Here is a 14994-nt window from a genome sequence, read left to right as displayed (position 1 = left end):
GGGCGGCGGGTTTGGGGGAGGGGGGGGGGGGGCAAGAGCTTAATGTGCTTTTAGTAATATTTGACCCGCGCCTTCGTCCCACACGTCTGCAAGATCGAAACAAGCGTATCAATGTAGTAGTGGTAGTAGTAGTAGTAGTAATAGTAGTAGTAGTAGTAATAGTGGTGGTGGTGATGGTGGTAGTAGTAGTTTTAGTAGTAGTAGGAGGAGGAGGAAGAGAAGACGTTTAAAATACCTATCATCAATTTCTTGTAACTTATATTTTTAAACCGTTCATTCATTCAGCGTATAGCTTTTGTGTGTGATACCCTTCCTCTTCCTCCTCTCCCTGCTCCTCCTCTTCCTCCTCCTCCTCCTCCTCCTCCTCCTCCTCCTCCTCCTCCTCCTGCTCCTGCTCCTCCGTATTGCCAATTTTCGCGGCGTGATGGAGCGGCCGCCACCGGGAGAATCGCTTCCCATTATACTGTCATAAGTGTTGGCGTTATCAAAATTCTCGCCCGACGTAATTTATTTCTCTCCACACTATGAAAAAAGAAACCCTCGCTCTTCGTATTGGCCTCATGTTTTCTTCTTCCGTTTTTTTCTTCTTTCCTCTCTCCGTGTCTGTCTTTTCCTCCTCTTTCCCTCTCTGTTTTTGCTTGTTTGTTATCTTCGCCTCCATTCCTTGATTCCTCACCTATACCTTCACCCTTCTTATACGACTAATGTTTTCTTCTTCAGTTTTCTTCTCTCTCTTCTCCGTGAGTCTTTTCCTCTTCTCTCTCTCTCTCTCGTTCCTGTTCCTCCTTGTTCCCTCTCTCTGCCTGCTTGATAATCCTTCTTCCATTCCCTTCTTCTTCACCTACCTCTCTTTCTTCCGTTTTCTTCTCTCCTATATCTCTTTGTGTCTTTTCCCCTCTCTCATTTCCCTTTCGTACTCCTCCTTGTTCCGTTTCTCTGCCTGTTTGATATCCTTGCTTCCATGCCTTACTTCCTCACCTTCCTCTCTGTTTTCTTCCACCGTTTTCTTCTCTCGTCTCTGCGTGTGTCTTTTCCCCTTCTCTCATTTCTCGTGTTTTTCCTAGTTCCCTTTCTCTGCCTGTTTGATATCCTTGTCTCAATTCCTTTCTTCCTCTCTTACGTCTCTCACTCCCATATTCTCATCACCCCTCCCCTTCCTTCTCCCCTTCTTCCTCCCTCTCCTCTGTTCTTCCCTTCCCTCCCTTCTTCACCCCTCCCCTTCCTTCTCCCCTTCTTCCTCCCTCTCCTCTGTTATTCCCTTCCCTCCCTTCTCCTTCCCCTTCTCTTTCTATCTCTCTTTTCCTCTTCTCTTTCTTCCCTCCCCTCCCCTCCTCCGCTTCTCATTTCTTCTTTCCTCTTCTCTATATTTTCTTTACTTCCATGTCTCAGCTTTTTAATTATCTTCCCTCTCTCTTTTTTTTATCCTCTCTATCTCTCTCTCTCTCTCTCTCTCTCTCTCTCTCTCTCTCTCTCTCTCTCTCTCTCTCTCTCTCTCTCTCTCTCTCTCTCTCTCTCTCTCTCTCTCTCTCTCTCTCTCTCTCTCTCTCTCTCTCTCTCTCTCTCTCTCTCTCTCTCTCTCTCTCTCTCTCTCTCTCTCTCTCTCTCTCTCTCTCTCTCTCTCTCTCTCTCTCTCTCTCTCTCTCTCTCTCTCTCTCTCTCTCTCTCATCATTTGTGTGTGTGTGTGTGTGTGTGTGTGTTTCTTTCCGTTGACACACGTTTTCAATTTTGAGAAGTAATCACACACACACACACACACACACACACACACACACACACACACACACATACTCACGAGACGCGCACGCACTCACACACGAAATATGGAAAGAAAGAGAGAATAAAAAAGAGGAAGAGGAAGAGGAGGAGGAGGAGGAGGATCATTGAGTATAAGAACTGGAAGTACAGTACATAATTATCTAAAACAACGACAACAATAACAGAAATGATAAAAAAAAACTAGAACAGGAGGACGAGGAGCATAAAGGAATATAATGGGAAGAGAAAAAGCAGATGGAGGAGAAGAATGAGGAGTAGGAGTAGGAGGAGAAGGAGGAGGAGAAATTTAAATAGGCGAAGGAGGAGGAGACGAAGGAGGAAGAGGAATATATGAGAGCTGTGAGTAAGACTGGAGCGGAGGAAAGCCATAAACCTGTTGAGGGAAGATGAAGGAGCCATAAGTGAAGCAAATCCCTTAAGAGAGGCTCAGCGGAATGTTTGGCCGGAGAGAGAGAGAGAGAGAGAGAGAGAGAGAGAGAGAGAGAGAGAGAGAGAGAGAGAGAGAGAGAGAGAGAGAGTACTTCTTTTTATCCGTATTATGGTTTTGATGGGATAGACTAGAGTTAATTAGGGACAACTTTGCAAAGTGGGAAAGTAATTTTAATTTTTTTTGTCATTTAATTGTTCATGATACAGGACTGATCAGAGAGAGAGAGAGAGAGAGAGAGAGAGAGAGAGAGAGAGAGAGAGAGAGAGAGTACTCGTTACCCGTATTATGGTTTTAATGGGATAGACTATAGAGTTAATGAGGGACAACTATACAGAGAGGGAAAGTCATTTAAAGTTTTTTGTCATTTAATTGTTCGTGGTGCGGGACTGATCAGAACAAGGCACTAACATCAACACTTGAATATTCACTCAGTGTTTGAAGGGCGTCTTGTTTCTTTTTTCTCCAGACCAGCGGCCTCTCATATCAACTCTTTCGCAGGGTCCCTAAAATTATCTTAGTCGGGTTCTCATGAGGGGTTTTTTTCTGTTCATGTCGAGCTACCACTAGAGTCATAAAACTACCAAGACCATAACTCCTACGAAAGCCTTGCCAAATGTGTGTGCTTGGGCTGTGAAATGTTTTAGAATAAGAATAATATCTTCGTCGGGTTCTCATGAGTTTTTTTTCTGTTCATGTCGAGCTACCACTAGGGTCATAAAGCTACCCAAGGAGATGACCACAACTCCTATACGAAAGCCTTGCCAAATGTGTGTGCTTGGGCTGTGAAATGTTTTAGAATAAGACCCAAAGCATGTCACTACCTAAGCAATATACACACAACACCGACAACTGTATTCCAACATGACCCTAATCTTATTTTTTCTTTCTCTGCTCTGTGTGTATCGTCGGCGGTTTGGGGGCGGCAGGGGCGTTCAGCTGGTCGAGGTGGTGGCCGAAGACGTGTACGACCATGTGCCTGGCCTGGGCTACGTGCAGATCACCGACGTGTTCTCCACCAACATCACGTTCGAGCCCGTCAACTGTTCCCGACGCACTGTGGTCTACATGGTGTGCTCCGAGTTAGGTGAGTAAATACAAGACGCTGCTCACGCTATCTCCTTCCCCCTACCCTATCTCTCTCTCTCCCCTCCCCGTTATCTCTCTCTCTCTCTCTCTCTCTCTCTCTCTCTCTCTCCTATGGATCTAATCTCTCCCAGCCTCACCCCTTTCATCCGCTGTCTCTCACCTGCTACCTCTATCTCACCTCTCCCTCTCCCTTTTCCTCCCCTCCCTCCAATTCCGTCCCTTCCTCGCCCTTCCCCTTCCCCCTCGCCTCCCCTTCCTTCCCGCCCCTTCCGTCCACTCTTCCTGCACATTTCATTTTGTAGTCCCCTCGCCTTGCCTTTGTTATCGAACTTGTTATGTGTGTCCTTCGCCTCCTGTCACCTGTGAAGTGTCATGCGTTACGCCCTCTTCATTTCCTTCCTTAACCCTTCCACAGGTGACTCTCCCTCGGTGACACTTGCGACAACCGACAAAAAAAAAAGAATAGAAAAAGCGTTCCGGCTCTATCGAACGTCCTCTTGTCTTGTGAAAGCGTGACCTCAAAAGTGGAACCAAGAGTGGGATGACCGCGTATTCTTAGACTATGATTCTGCCCCATCCGAGTTTGCATGAGGTCTTTATGGCACTGTGTTGATTTATTTTATTCCATATTTCTTTATACTTCGGTCTATAGTTGCAGTTCTTTTTCATTTTCTTTTATTTCTCATATATACTACTATTTCCTGTGTATCCTTTGAGTGCCTTCTTCTATGATCTTTCTGTCTATATTTATCTATTTATATGATTATCTATCTACCTTAATAATATCCATCAATCTTTTATTTCTATTTGTGCAGCTCATAGTGCCAGTAAGCTCTCGTGAGGGGCCTGCTGTGAGGGGAGGGTGAGTGTTTTCGAGGCTCCCTTGAAGACACTGTTGTATTTCCTCAGCATGCGGGGTGCGTCCACTGTACTTGGCGCCGCGCAGCCCCGTGGTGGAGGGCGGCGTTGTGCGGACGGTGGATGGCGGCGACTGGCCCTGGGCGGCGGCTCTGCTGAAGGACGGCGTGCATGCCTGCGACGCCACGCTGATCCACACGGCCTGGCTCCTCACCACCTCCCTCTGCTTCCAGGGGTAAGGCTCTCCCGGCACAGGATCTTCTTTTCAGGTTTGATGATTTTAGCAAAACACCTCATAGTCCTTCAAGGTATGCAGAAAGTTTTTAGGTTTGACTCACTAGAAGGCTTTACACGTGAATATCAATTGTTCGAACTGCCCTCGCCTTGCCTAGTTTTCTAACCCTGTATTTCGTTGTTGTGACATTATATAGCCTGCTAACAACGCTACTTTCTTTCGCTCTCACTTTCTCCTCTTCCCCAATATGTAAACGTAGCAGAATTTATAGTATATATATATATATATATATATATATATATATATATATATATATATATATATATATATATATATATATATCAGAGCTCCTATTCGGTATTTTGAAGAAATGAAACGACAAGTTTCAACACGTTCGAGCGCATCTGACGTCATCACGCTTAGCCAATCACCGGCCGTTCTGGGCGTTCTCAGCCAATCCTACACCTACGCTCTAGCTCCTACGCTCTCAATCTTTTTAACTTTTCAAGTGATTTTTTTTAAACTTTATTTTTTATTTACAAAAAAAAAGTTTTGAGTCAAGTGAACTATTTAATCATATTATTACGACCAGAGGTTAGGATATGCTGTGTGTTGAGTGAGTGTTTTCTCATTGCTATGGACTACTTCTTGGCTTTTCAGCTTTCTATAAACAATTACAACCAACAATTCTACAACATTTCATTATATTTTATCTATTTATTTATTTTATTTTTATTTATTTTTTTTTTTATTGACCCGATCCGAATAATCGATTCTACCGATCTACCGATCTAAAATCTACCGATCTACCGCTACCGACGACCCGGACCGCCGGTGCATTACACTACCGGTTTCTGATATTTTTATATATATATATATATATATATATATATATATATATATATATATATATATCTCTCTATATATATATATATATATCTATATCTCTCTCTCTCTCTCTCTCTCTCTCTCTCTCTCTCACACACACACACACACACACGTCTCACCCATCGCTCCCGTCACGCAGGCAGGGGCGGGCGCTGTGGGTGGCGCGGCTGGGCGGCATCCGCATCTCGTCGCAGGCGCCGTGGGTGCAGGAGCGGCTCATCGTGGGCATGGTCAAGTCGCCGGTGGTGGGAAGCAAGATCGTCCTCATCAAGGTGGGTGTGAGGCCGATACGCTCCTCTGTAAACTTACTCATACTAACTAACCTGCTCTCTCGCCGTCACTCAACACATTTTATCCTCACCCACCTTAACCCGGTAGCAGCGAGGGGCCAAATTTGTGGCTTTACCGTGTAGCAGCGACGGGACAAATTTGTGGCTTTACCGTGTACTAGCGACGGGACAAATTTTTGCCATGATATAAACCCCCAAAATAGATGATGCATAAACTGATCACAAATCCATTGATATATATTGTGAAACGGTTTGTCTGAGTGATGATTTTTACTCATTTTTGATCCCCGCAGCTACCGGGTTAAAGTAAATGGTACTCACTTGCTAACACACTCATATATACTAGTTCACCCACTCACTCACTTACTTTTCTACAAACTCCCTTACTCTCACGCATTCTTATTCACTCCTACATAGCTATTATTCGTGTGCCTAAAGATTCACTCATACTTAGTCACACTCACTTATTCACTCATTCACTCACAGACTATTCACCTTGATTCATGCTTCGTCACTGGCTCGCTCACTCACACATCTCACGCATCTATCTCCTCATTCACCTCTTCCTCTTTCTCCTCTTACTCCCTCTTCCCATCCTCCTCCTCCTCCTCCTCCTCCTCCTCCTCCTCCAATAATAATCGCGTTCAGTACGTAATGAATGGCCAACAACTTTCTGCAGTAAGTAGAGGAAAGGATCTTGAAATCACTATATCAAGCGATTTAAAGCCCAGTCAGCATTGTTCAGATGTAGTTAAAACCGCAAACAAATTGGTTGGCTTCATCGGACGAGTCTTTAATAATAAATCGGAAAAAGTAATATTAAAACTGTATAATTCGCTGGTTCGACCCCATCTAGAGTACTGTGTACAATTTTGGTCTCCCTATTACAGGAAAGACGTAGAAAAGTTAGAACGGGCTCAACGGAGAATAACAAAAAGGATTCCAAGGTTGAGAAATTTATCTTATGAACAAAGGCTTAAAGAAGTAAATTTATTCAGCCTATCAAAACGAAGAATGCGAGGCGATCTAATAGAGGTGTTTAAAATGCTTAAAGGATTCAGTGATATTAATGCGGAAGATTACTTTACAATTGATCGATCAAATAAAACAAGAAGAAATCACAATTTGAAGATAAGTGGTAAAAGATTATCATCACACGAAGCTAAACACTTCTTCAATCGAGTCATTAATGTTTGGAACTCTCTACCCTGTGATGTCGTTGATAGTACAACAGTACAAACAGCCTCGTAAGGACCATCAGGTCTGCAGTTGTTTGTTCTTCCTTTGTGTTCCTTTGTGTGTTCCTCCTCCTCCTCCTCCTCCTCCACTTTTACCGTGTCAGTGCGTAACTCAATGTTGGTTGCAGCTTGCTGACTCTGAGCTGGAGCTGAGCGACTACGTGAGGCCCGCCTGCCTGGGCTCGCACGCCGCCGTCAGTCAGCTGTCCAAACGGAACTGCCGCAGCTTGGGGTGGGGCGTCAGGCGTGAGTATACATCATGCTTATGTGCATGTGTCATAGAGTACTGGCTTCTTCGTAGTACGGGTTGCGCTCTAGTTTCGGGTCGCAATAGTCTAGGCACTACATGGGTTTCAAGCTCTGAATGAAAAAAACGGAGCGCTTATTACCGAATGGGGGGAGGCACACACCTCTTAGTACCGTCAGAAAGCTTGGAAATAGATGGTAATTAGTTTTGGTTAGGTTAGGTTGAGTTAGGATAGGTTAGGTTCTGTGAGATCAGGTTGGGCTAGGTTAGGCTAGATTGGGTTAGGTTAGGTTGTGTTTTAAGTTCTGTGAGGTTAGGATGTGTTAGGTTAAGGTCTGTTAAATTGGATTGACATTGGTTAGGTTCTGTGAGATTAGATTGGGTTAGGTTAGGGTCTGTGAGGCTAGGTTAAGTTAGAGTAAAGTGAAATATAAAGACCTCTGTGTTAATATGTGCTCTTCTTAACCCCCACCATACCTTGTAACTTCACACCTCTTCTCTCGTGCAGGTGACCCACTGATGGAGCTGTCGGTGCGTGTGAACCCCGGCGAGGCGTGCCAGCGACTGGACGGCTTCAGGGAGAACACCATCTGTGCTCAGCAGACCTCGCCCACTGACAGATGCCTCGTACGTATGACAGCGTGAAACGGAATGGTGTGTGCTTGCTGGAGAGAGAGAGAGAGAGAGAGAGAGAGAGAGAGAGAGAGAGAGAGAGAGAGAGAGAGAGATGCAGAACGAAAATAGAAAAAAAAATGCGTAGAAATAAATAAAAAGGGAAACCAAATATGCGAAATTGATAGCAAAGATTAAAGAAACGTTCGAAGAAAAAGAAAACGACAGTGGCACATACACACGAAAGAGAGAGAGAGAGAGAGAGAGAGAGAGAGAGAGAGAGAGAGAGAGAGAGAGAGAGAGAGAGAGAGAGAGAGAGAGTACACAAGACATTAAGAGACTACAGAGGGACAGATGATAAAACATACTAGTAAATAAACGGTCGACGAAGATTTCCATATCGTTCCGCTCAAGCTGGTGATAATCATTAACAGAAATACCCCGAATGTCTATCCCTGTGGAACGCCATCAGTAGAGCCGTTTACTTTAATTATCTGCACCCGGTTACTAAGCCGCGCCTTGACCCACCTCAATACTTTATCTTCTATACCAGTTTTAATTTAATGACTTTGATGAGGCACCTTGTCGAATGCATGAGGAAAGGGAAAGAAATGAAGGAAAAAAGTTTTATAGTAATTATTTCTTTATTTACTTACTTTTCTTAACAAGGAAACGATTTATTTTTCTTCTTTGGGTAAAACCTGTTCTCCCTGTTTTAGTAAATTTTATGCTACCGCGTCTAAGCCCACATCTGACAGAACATATTAAAAGACGTCACAGACTCTTCTCATCATTTTGTGTTTCTTCCCTAGAATTAACACGTTGTCAAATATTCCTGTGTATGACCCAACGCGGACAGTTTTTTCCCTCTTCTTCCCGAGATTGAGACCTGTCGTGATTCGCTACGGCAGATGGATTACACGTGAAAGCCGCGGGGGTATGCGTGGACGGGCGAGGGTTGCGGGGCTGGAAGGTGATGGACGTGGGGGACTGGTGGTGCATGGGGGGGTAGACCTGGACGGCGAGGGAGAGCAAGGAGTAGAGTTCAAGGCTGAGGGGGGCCACCCATCGTTAGGAGGGGGGCGTGAAGGCCGAATGAACAGGACAACTTTCATACTTCATTTTTTTAACACTTCTCACAAACCTTTTTTTTTTTATTCATTTTCCCATCGTTAGTTATCAATATTACCACTCTTGCAAATCACAATCGTCATGTCAAAATAGCTAGTGAGGTTTTTGATAGTTCATCTCCCTCCCTCTTCGTATGTTTTTATAAAGAATGAAGGATGAGACAAGAGTGATGGAATTCTTACTCGAGGTCCAATAAGAACCAGATGTAAAAAGCTGGCATTGAAGAGTTTGTTGTTTGGGCGACTCATATCCTCAGGTCCATATTCTCAACAGTTCCTTTTTAAGGTATACGTATGTAGCACCACTAACCTGCAGTGGTATTATGAGGCGAAAAAAGTGAGTAAACATGTCAGTTGGATACAAGGAAAGTTATGACACGAGAGCATTACACAAGAGCCCCCAGAAAAACAAACACACAAAGGGTGATTCAAGAGACCAAGAGAGAAAACACAAGAAAGAAAGATGAGAACACACGGAAAGTTTGGTGGAAAGTTGAGTGAAAAGTTTAATGAAAAGTAAGTCTGTTTCTGAAGAGAAGTAATAATGGAAAGTGGTGAGTTCAGAGTCGAGAGAACGAAACAGAAAAATAAGAAAGAAAACTGATTGATAGGAATAATCTGAAGATACGTAAATGATCCAATACAGTGGGCATGAAAACTTAATATTAGGTAACAGAAGCAGTAAAGGACAAAGAGATGGAAAGCTAGATCATCATCATTTCGTTTAACGTCCGTTTTCACTCTTCCTGAGCGGTTGGGTGAATGAGATTAGAGGATAGGTATGTAATATTGGAAAGAGGAAACGGTGTGTGTGTGTGTGTGTGTGTGTGTGTGTGTGTGTGTGTGTGTGTGTGTGTGTGTGTGTGTGTGTGTGTGTGTGTGTATTTACCTAGTTGTAGTTTTACAGGGCCTGGGCTTTACGCTCGTGTGTGTGTGTGTGTGTGTGTGTGTGTGTGTGTGTGTGTGAGAGAGAGAGAGAGAGAGAGAGAGAGAGAGAGAGAGAGAGAGAGAGAGAGAGAGAGAGAGAGAGAGAGAGAGAGAGAGAGAGAGAGAGAGAGAGAGAGAGAGAGAGAGAGAGAGAGAGGCAGGCTGTGGTGTATCCGCATGCAACATGTGTATTATATTTTGAGAAACATAAAGTTGCAATCCCTGTGGTGTAGTAATACCATAATCGCGTTTGTCTTGGTGCAGCTGGAGGAGATGAGCGGCGGCGGGCTGCTGTGCGAGTGGGCCGGGCGGTGGGAGGTGGTGGGCGTGGCCATGTCCCACACCGGGTGTTACCAGGGATCAAGGCCACGCCTCTACGACGACATCACCTCCAACACCGTCAAGTGGATAAAGAAGACGATCGCAGCCTTCCAGCACAGCTCGTAACCCGCAAGTATCAGTGACCACCTCACAGTGTAGAGACAGGGTAGGAACATGCTGGCAGTTTTATCGAGATTTTGAGAATTGTAAGCCTATCGTGTAGATTTGTTATTCCAAGAGGCACAAATCCTAAGATCAACATTAAGTCAGTGTTGATTCTTTACTCTTTATTTTTCCCCCAAGAGCCCTCGGGGGTCACTTAGCTTCCAAGGTTCTCCCTTTAGAAGAGGACTTCAGAGTTTCCGCCCTGGCGAGGGAGCCGCAGGAGGAGTGAGCTGCTGGCCTGACGTGTCCCGAAGGTGAAGCCTTCCATAATACTCGCACACAGCCACGCTTGGTGAATGGCGTATATTCACATATCAAATTCAGTAATATACACGATTCTATCTAATGAACCCCAGAACAACCATATCACATACATATCTCAAATTCTATATAGGTTGATGAATGGTATAGTCATTTATATATGAATAATTGTTGGCCTTGTAGAGAATTATCTAATATAAAAATAAATGTACGAAAGCTATTGGAGTTAACTGGTAGAAAAAAGTTTGTGTTGGAAAATATACGACACTGTCCTAAAACGTAATTTTTATGTTAAATACTAATGTATATTTCTCTTGGTTTGGGAGAGTTTATACATAGTGCTTAGTTTGTGTGCAATTCCAAAATCCAGTGCAAGGCTCCCTCGTGCTGCTGGGGCGAGAGACGCCGCAGTAACAGTGTTGTCCTAGTGGTAGACTAGCGCTAGCGGGGCGCCGCGCCTCACCCTGCCGCTTGCACTCTGGGGCTCAGCTGGCAGCCCCTACTGCAGCCACCCCCTCCCCGGGCTGGTCTGGCATGCCCTAGACGACTTGTCGCTGAAGGTTCCCCTAGCTGCCGCATCTAGGTACTCGGTGTATTAGTCGACCTGGCTACGTGGAGAAGTGTGATTGTTACGTGGATGGTGTGTGTCCTCACGGTCCTATGGCTGCCTCTCGCGGGTGGTTCATGTTTATATGTGCTTTCAAGTGTAGCGGTACTGACGTTGCTGAACCATAGATTGCCACTAAACTGTCATGGCTGATATAAATATATTTACTATATTTCAGTGACATCTATGGTTCATGGCTGCTTTGTCATTAACAGACATGTCACTTATAAGTGTTGTACAGAAATCTTAATTTGCTTTTGTTGAAGCATGAGTCATCTCTGACTGCAGAGAAATTTTGTAAACTTATAATGACCTGTTGTAAAGAAACACATATCCAAGCATTTTACTGGTGAGGTGTTTCTCTGCTCTGTATGGTTCCCGTGGACGCGCTCAGGCATCGGGTCTGTACCACCTGCCTGCCACGGAGCTCCAGGGGAAAGCCGCGGCGACAAATGCAAGTAAGAGTTCTGTTCAGTAACCTGGCCTTGCACCGGGTGTGAGATGTCGTCTGTGTGTTGTAGGGCAAAGACAGGTTTAGAGACGGAGCATTTTTCTATATTCTCATTTTTGAAAGTACTCACGTTTTGAGGGGAAGTAACTGTGCAATGTACTTTTAGGCATTTTACTTTTTTTTTTTTTTAGTCAGCATATTAAATAGTTATGTATATTTTATTGACGTTAGATTCTTATAAGTCTCACAGGGTAAAGTAGAGTATGACCGAGTCGGCGAAGGGTCATCAGGACGCGCCTCTTTCCCACGCAGCAGCGGTACCTCCTCGGCAAGGCAGAAGAGACGAGGGCTGCCGGACATTAAGTATCGACTAGTAAAATCAATAAAAACATGTAAATTTATTTTCTTATGGCCGTTGTTTTTGTATGATTCCGTATTCGAAACGTTAGTTTGCTGTAAAAATTTATCACATGTCATCTTAGTTGTGATATTTTCTGAAAAAAATGTCTGACATAGCAAGAGGCTTATAGGGCTGAACTCCCTGCATTTATCAAAATAAAGACCAGTGTGAATGAATCTTTGGCACTCGTGTCAAGTTGCTGGGTAAAGCCGGTGTCGGGGAGAAGCTTCCACTCACTTGCAGACACCCAGCACGTCCTCCTCCCGCGTCACGTGGGCTCACCGACCGACCGGGCGGCCCTCGCTCCCCACTGATGCTCTTCAGGTCACCATACGAGTGTTTGTTGTATACTGCAGTTGTCCTTGGAGCTGACCAACGTATAGTGTGCATGACCTCGTTGCTTCCTCTGTGTGTGTGTGTGTGTGTGTGTGTGTGTGTGTGTGTGTGTGTGTGTGTGTGTGTGTGTGTGTGTGTGTGTGTGTGTGTGTGTTCTCGAGCTTTACATTCCGGGTCGATGGAAAAAATGAGCATTTTTTTTCATTCGTGCATATCTATGTGATAATTTATCGTTTACTTGTACCAGTAATGTATAATCAACATTTAGAGATGCAATAAGTTATTCAGAAAGTTGCGAAATGTTCAGTTTTTGCTCAGCAGCAACAGTCTTCCCGCTACAAAGCAAGTGTTTGATGCTTATTCAGCTTTTTTTTTTTTTTACACGTTTCTATTTCGGACCGTAAACTCCCCATCCCTTGCCCACTCGTCACTCGCCTTCTCATAAGTGTTTCCTTCCCTGCATTCCTCTCCCTCCGTGTGGCCTGCACCACTAGACGGACATATCTAACTTTCCTCTAAACACTTGATTTGTTGGTGGGAACATATGATTTATTGTTTATTTATTAATACTGTTACTATTATTATTATTATTATTATTATTGTTATTATTATTATTATTATTATTATTATTATTATTATTATTATTATTATTATTATTATTATTATTATCGTCATTATCATTACTACTATGTATGCAGCAGTTAATTATCTTTTCACTACATCAAAACTAAAGAAAAGACTGCAGGCAGTCAGTAAACATTTTTTATAACATATTACGAAGTCAAAGTTTTCAGTATAGGAAAATCGTACATTTAAATACAAGGAAATGCTTGCTGTTCATACAGACGCAACAAAAGAGATCTTGCAGTGGGGTTCGCAGATTTTTTTTTTTTTTATTATTATTATTATATCGGCCACATCCCTTATTTAATTGCTTTCAAACCTAAAGAGTTTTTCATAACACACATTACTTGTGTATGCTTTCTACATTGTCTTTTGTTTACCAAAATTGCAAATGAATACGTAAAATCTGGTTGATTCCCACCCTTAGATACCTTCCTATCGTATGTCCTGGACACAGACCACTTTTATTGCGAGTCGTTCACTGCTCCTTGCGTGCCAGGACTGGCCTGAGTACTCAACAGTTCATTTTCTAGAAGGCCGTGGCCGAACGTTCTTGTCAGGCGAGTGTTGTACGTAAATCAACAAAAGATCTGTCAGGAACGGACACTTCGAAATGGTGTGATGCAAAGATTCAGCAATCATGTATACTACTACTACTACTACTACTACTACTACTACTACTACTACTACTACTACTACTACTACTACTACTACTACTACTACTACTACTACTACTACTACTACTACACTGATGATGATGATGATTTATAATAATGATAATGATGGTAATGTTACTTTATTGTTTTCGCTGTCACTGGCCAACTTTTCCCCGACGCCGGCAGCCGGACACACGCGCGGCCAGCCGGACGCACTGTGTGTATCATACTGAGCACTGAGCACTGAGCAGATCTAGATATCGAAATAGGTAGAAATTTCACTCTAGTCTACTTTGTTAGGTGGAGCTGTTTTATATGTGTAGCGCTAGTGTGTGGGGCGGAGAGACGCAGCGTGTTGCCGAGAGGCGGGGCGGCGGGCGGGTCCGGGCTGGTTTGGGCGGGCTGGTGTTCTAGTGGGTCTCCCGTGCACTGTGCCCCGCCCCGCCCCGCCCCCAAGAGTTAGCTGCGCGCTGTCCCGTCCTGCGAGGATTCATGTAACGTGGCAGTATTGTGTAATGCATAAGAATGTTACGACATATTATTTTTGTTGAATGCCTGAATTTATTAATTGCTTGAAAAAAAAATATATGCGACATATTTTTTCATAGGTCTTAAGCCATTCGCAGGGTGTACATGCAGGTATCCTCTTCTCTCTTGAGTCTTAGTCAAAATTCACCACACATTCAAAATTCTCATTAATTACGGGCACAAAATAGCATAGAGTATATTTTTAATCAGTATGCACAACGGGTTATTCGTTAGTAGGGTTTTTTTTTTGTTTTTTGTTTTTTTTCCATTTCGGACCACCAGTATTGTTTCATCGGCCACCCCCTCAGTGAGCCTCGCCCTGCCTTGGCCGTCCCGTGCGCCGGGCTTATGCTCGTTTCCATGATACTGATGTACCCCGGCTTCTTCCAGTGAAAGTGTATTACCCTCAAGAACATGTGACAAATGCTGCCTGTAATGTATAAATCAATATGTAAATTGGTTTGTGTATAAATAATAACTATGTTTGATGGGTGAGACTTTTCATGAACCTAAAATGCTTCGAACTACAACAAAACTACGAGACAATCAGGTACGGTGAGGTAGTGGGTAGTGTTAAGGTAAGGTTAATCCCTTTCGGGCTTGTCGATAAATGAGTACCTGGAGAAACCCAGGGAAGGCAACTGTGGCAACCCGGATGTCACACTGGCCCTGTGTCCCGGGGGCATACTCCCGAACCCTGCTATTGTTCAACAACTGGGGAAATTTGAACCAATCGACGCTCGCAGTGAGTGCTGGGGGTGTTGCTCGTGGATGTGCCTCTTGGCAGGCGGAGGGTCAAATCCGTCAAGAAGGGTAGCCTACACTGCCTCCTGAAACAGCAACCTCCCTAGACAATGGCAAGTACAGAGTCTAAAGCCTCTCTACATCCTTTGTACCGTACAGTACGAGGTTGACACAAACAGGATT

General features: G+C 44.0%; 1 protein-coding gene across 2 annotated transcripts in view; it reads left to right on the top strand.

The window, feature by feature from the left end:
* LOC127006071 (atrial natriuretic peptide-converting enzyme-like) overlaps positions 1–14497 on the top strand; it is a 181276-nt gene extending 166779 nt beyond the window's left edge. For both annotated transcript variants that reach the window (XM_050875564.1, XM_050875555.1), the window contains exons 10-15: positions 3134–3291; positions 4203–4386; positions 5414–5546; positions 6931–7048; positions 7558–7676; positions 9983–14497. In XM_050875564.1, the coding sequence (XP_050731521.1) occupies positions 3134–3291; positions 4203–4386; positions 5414–5546; positions 6931–7048; positions 7558–7676; positions 9983–10165 (895 nt within the window). In that variant the 3' untranslated portion in view covers positions 10166–14497. The remainder of the gene's footprint in view (positions 1–3133; positions 3292–4202; positions 4387–5413; positions 5547–6930; positions 7049–7557; positions 7677–9982) is intronic.
* The last annotated feature ends 497 nt before the right edge of the window (positions 14498–14994 follow it).

The sequence above is a fragment of the Eriocheir sinensis genome, chromosome 3 (genome assembly GCF_024679095.1).
Source record: "Eriocheir sinensis breed Jianghai 21 chromosome 3, ASM2467909v1, whole genome shotgun sequence".
Classification (NCBI taxonomy): Eukaryota; Metazoa; Arthropoda; class Malacostraca; order Decapoda; family Varunidae; genus Eriocheir; species Eriocheir sinensis.
Note: the sequence above shows the minus strand (reverse complement) of the source record. Positions and strands in the feature narration are given on the sequence as shown.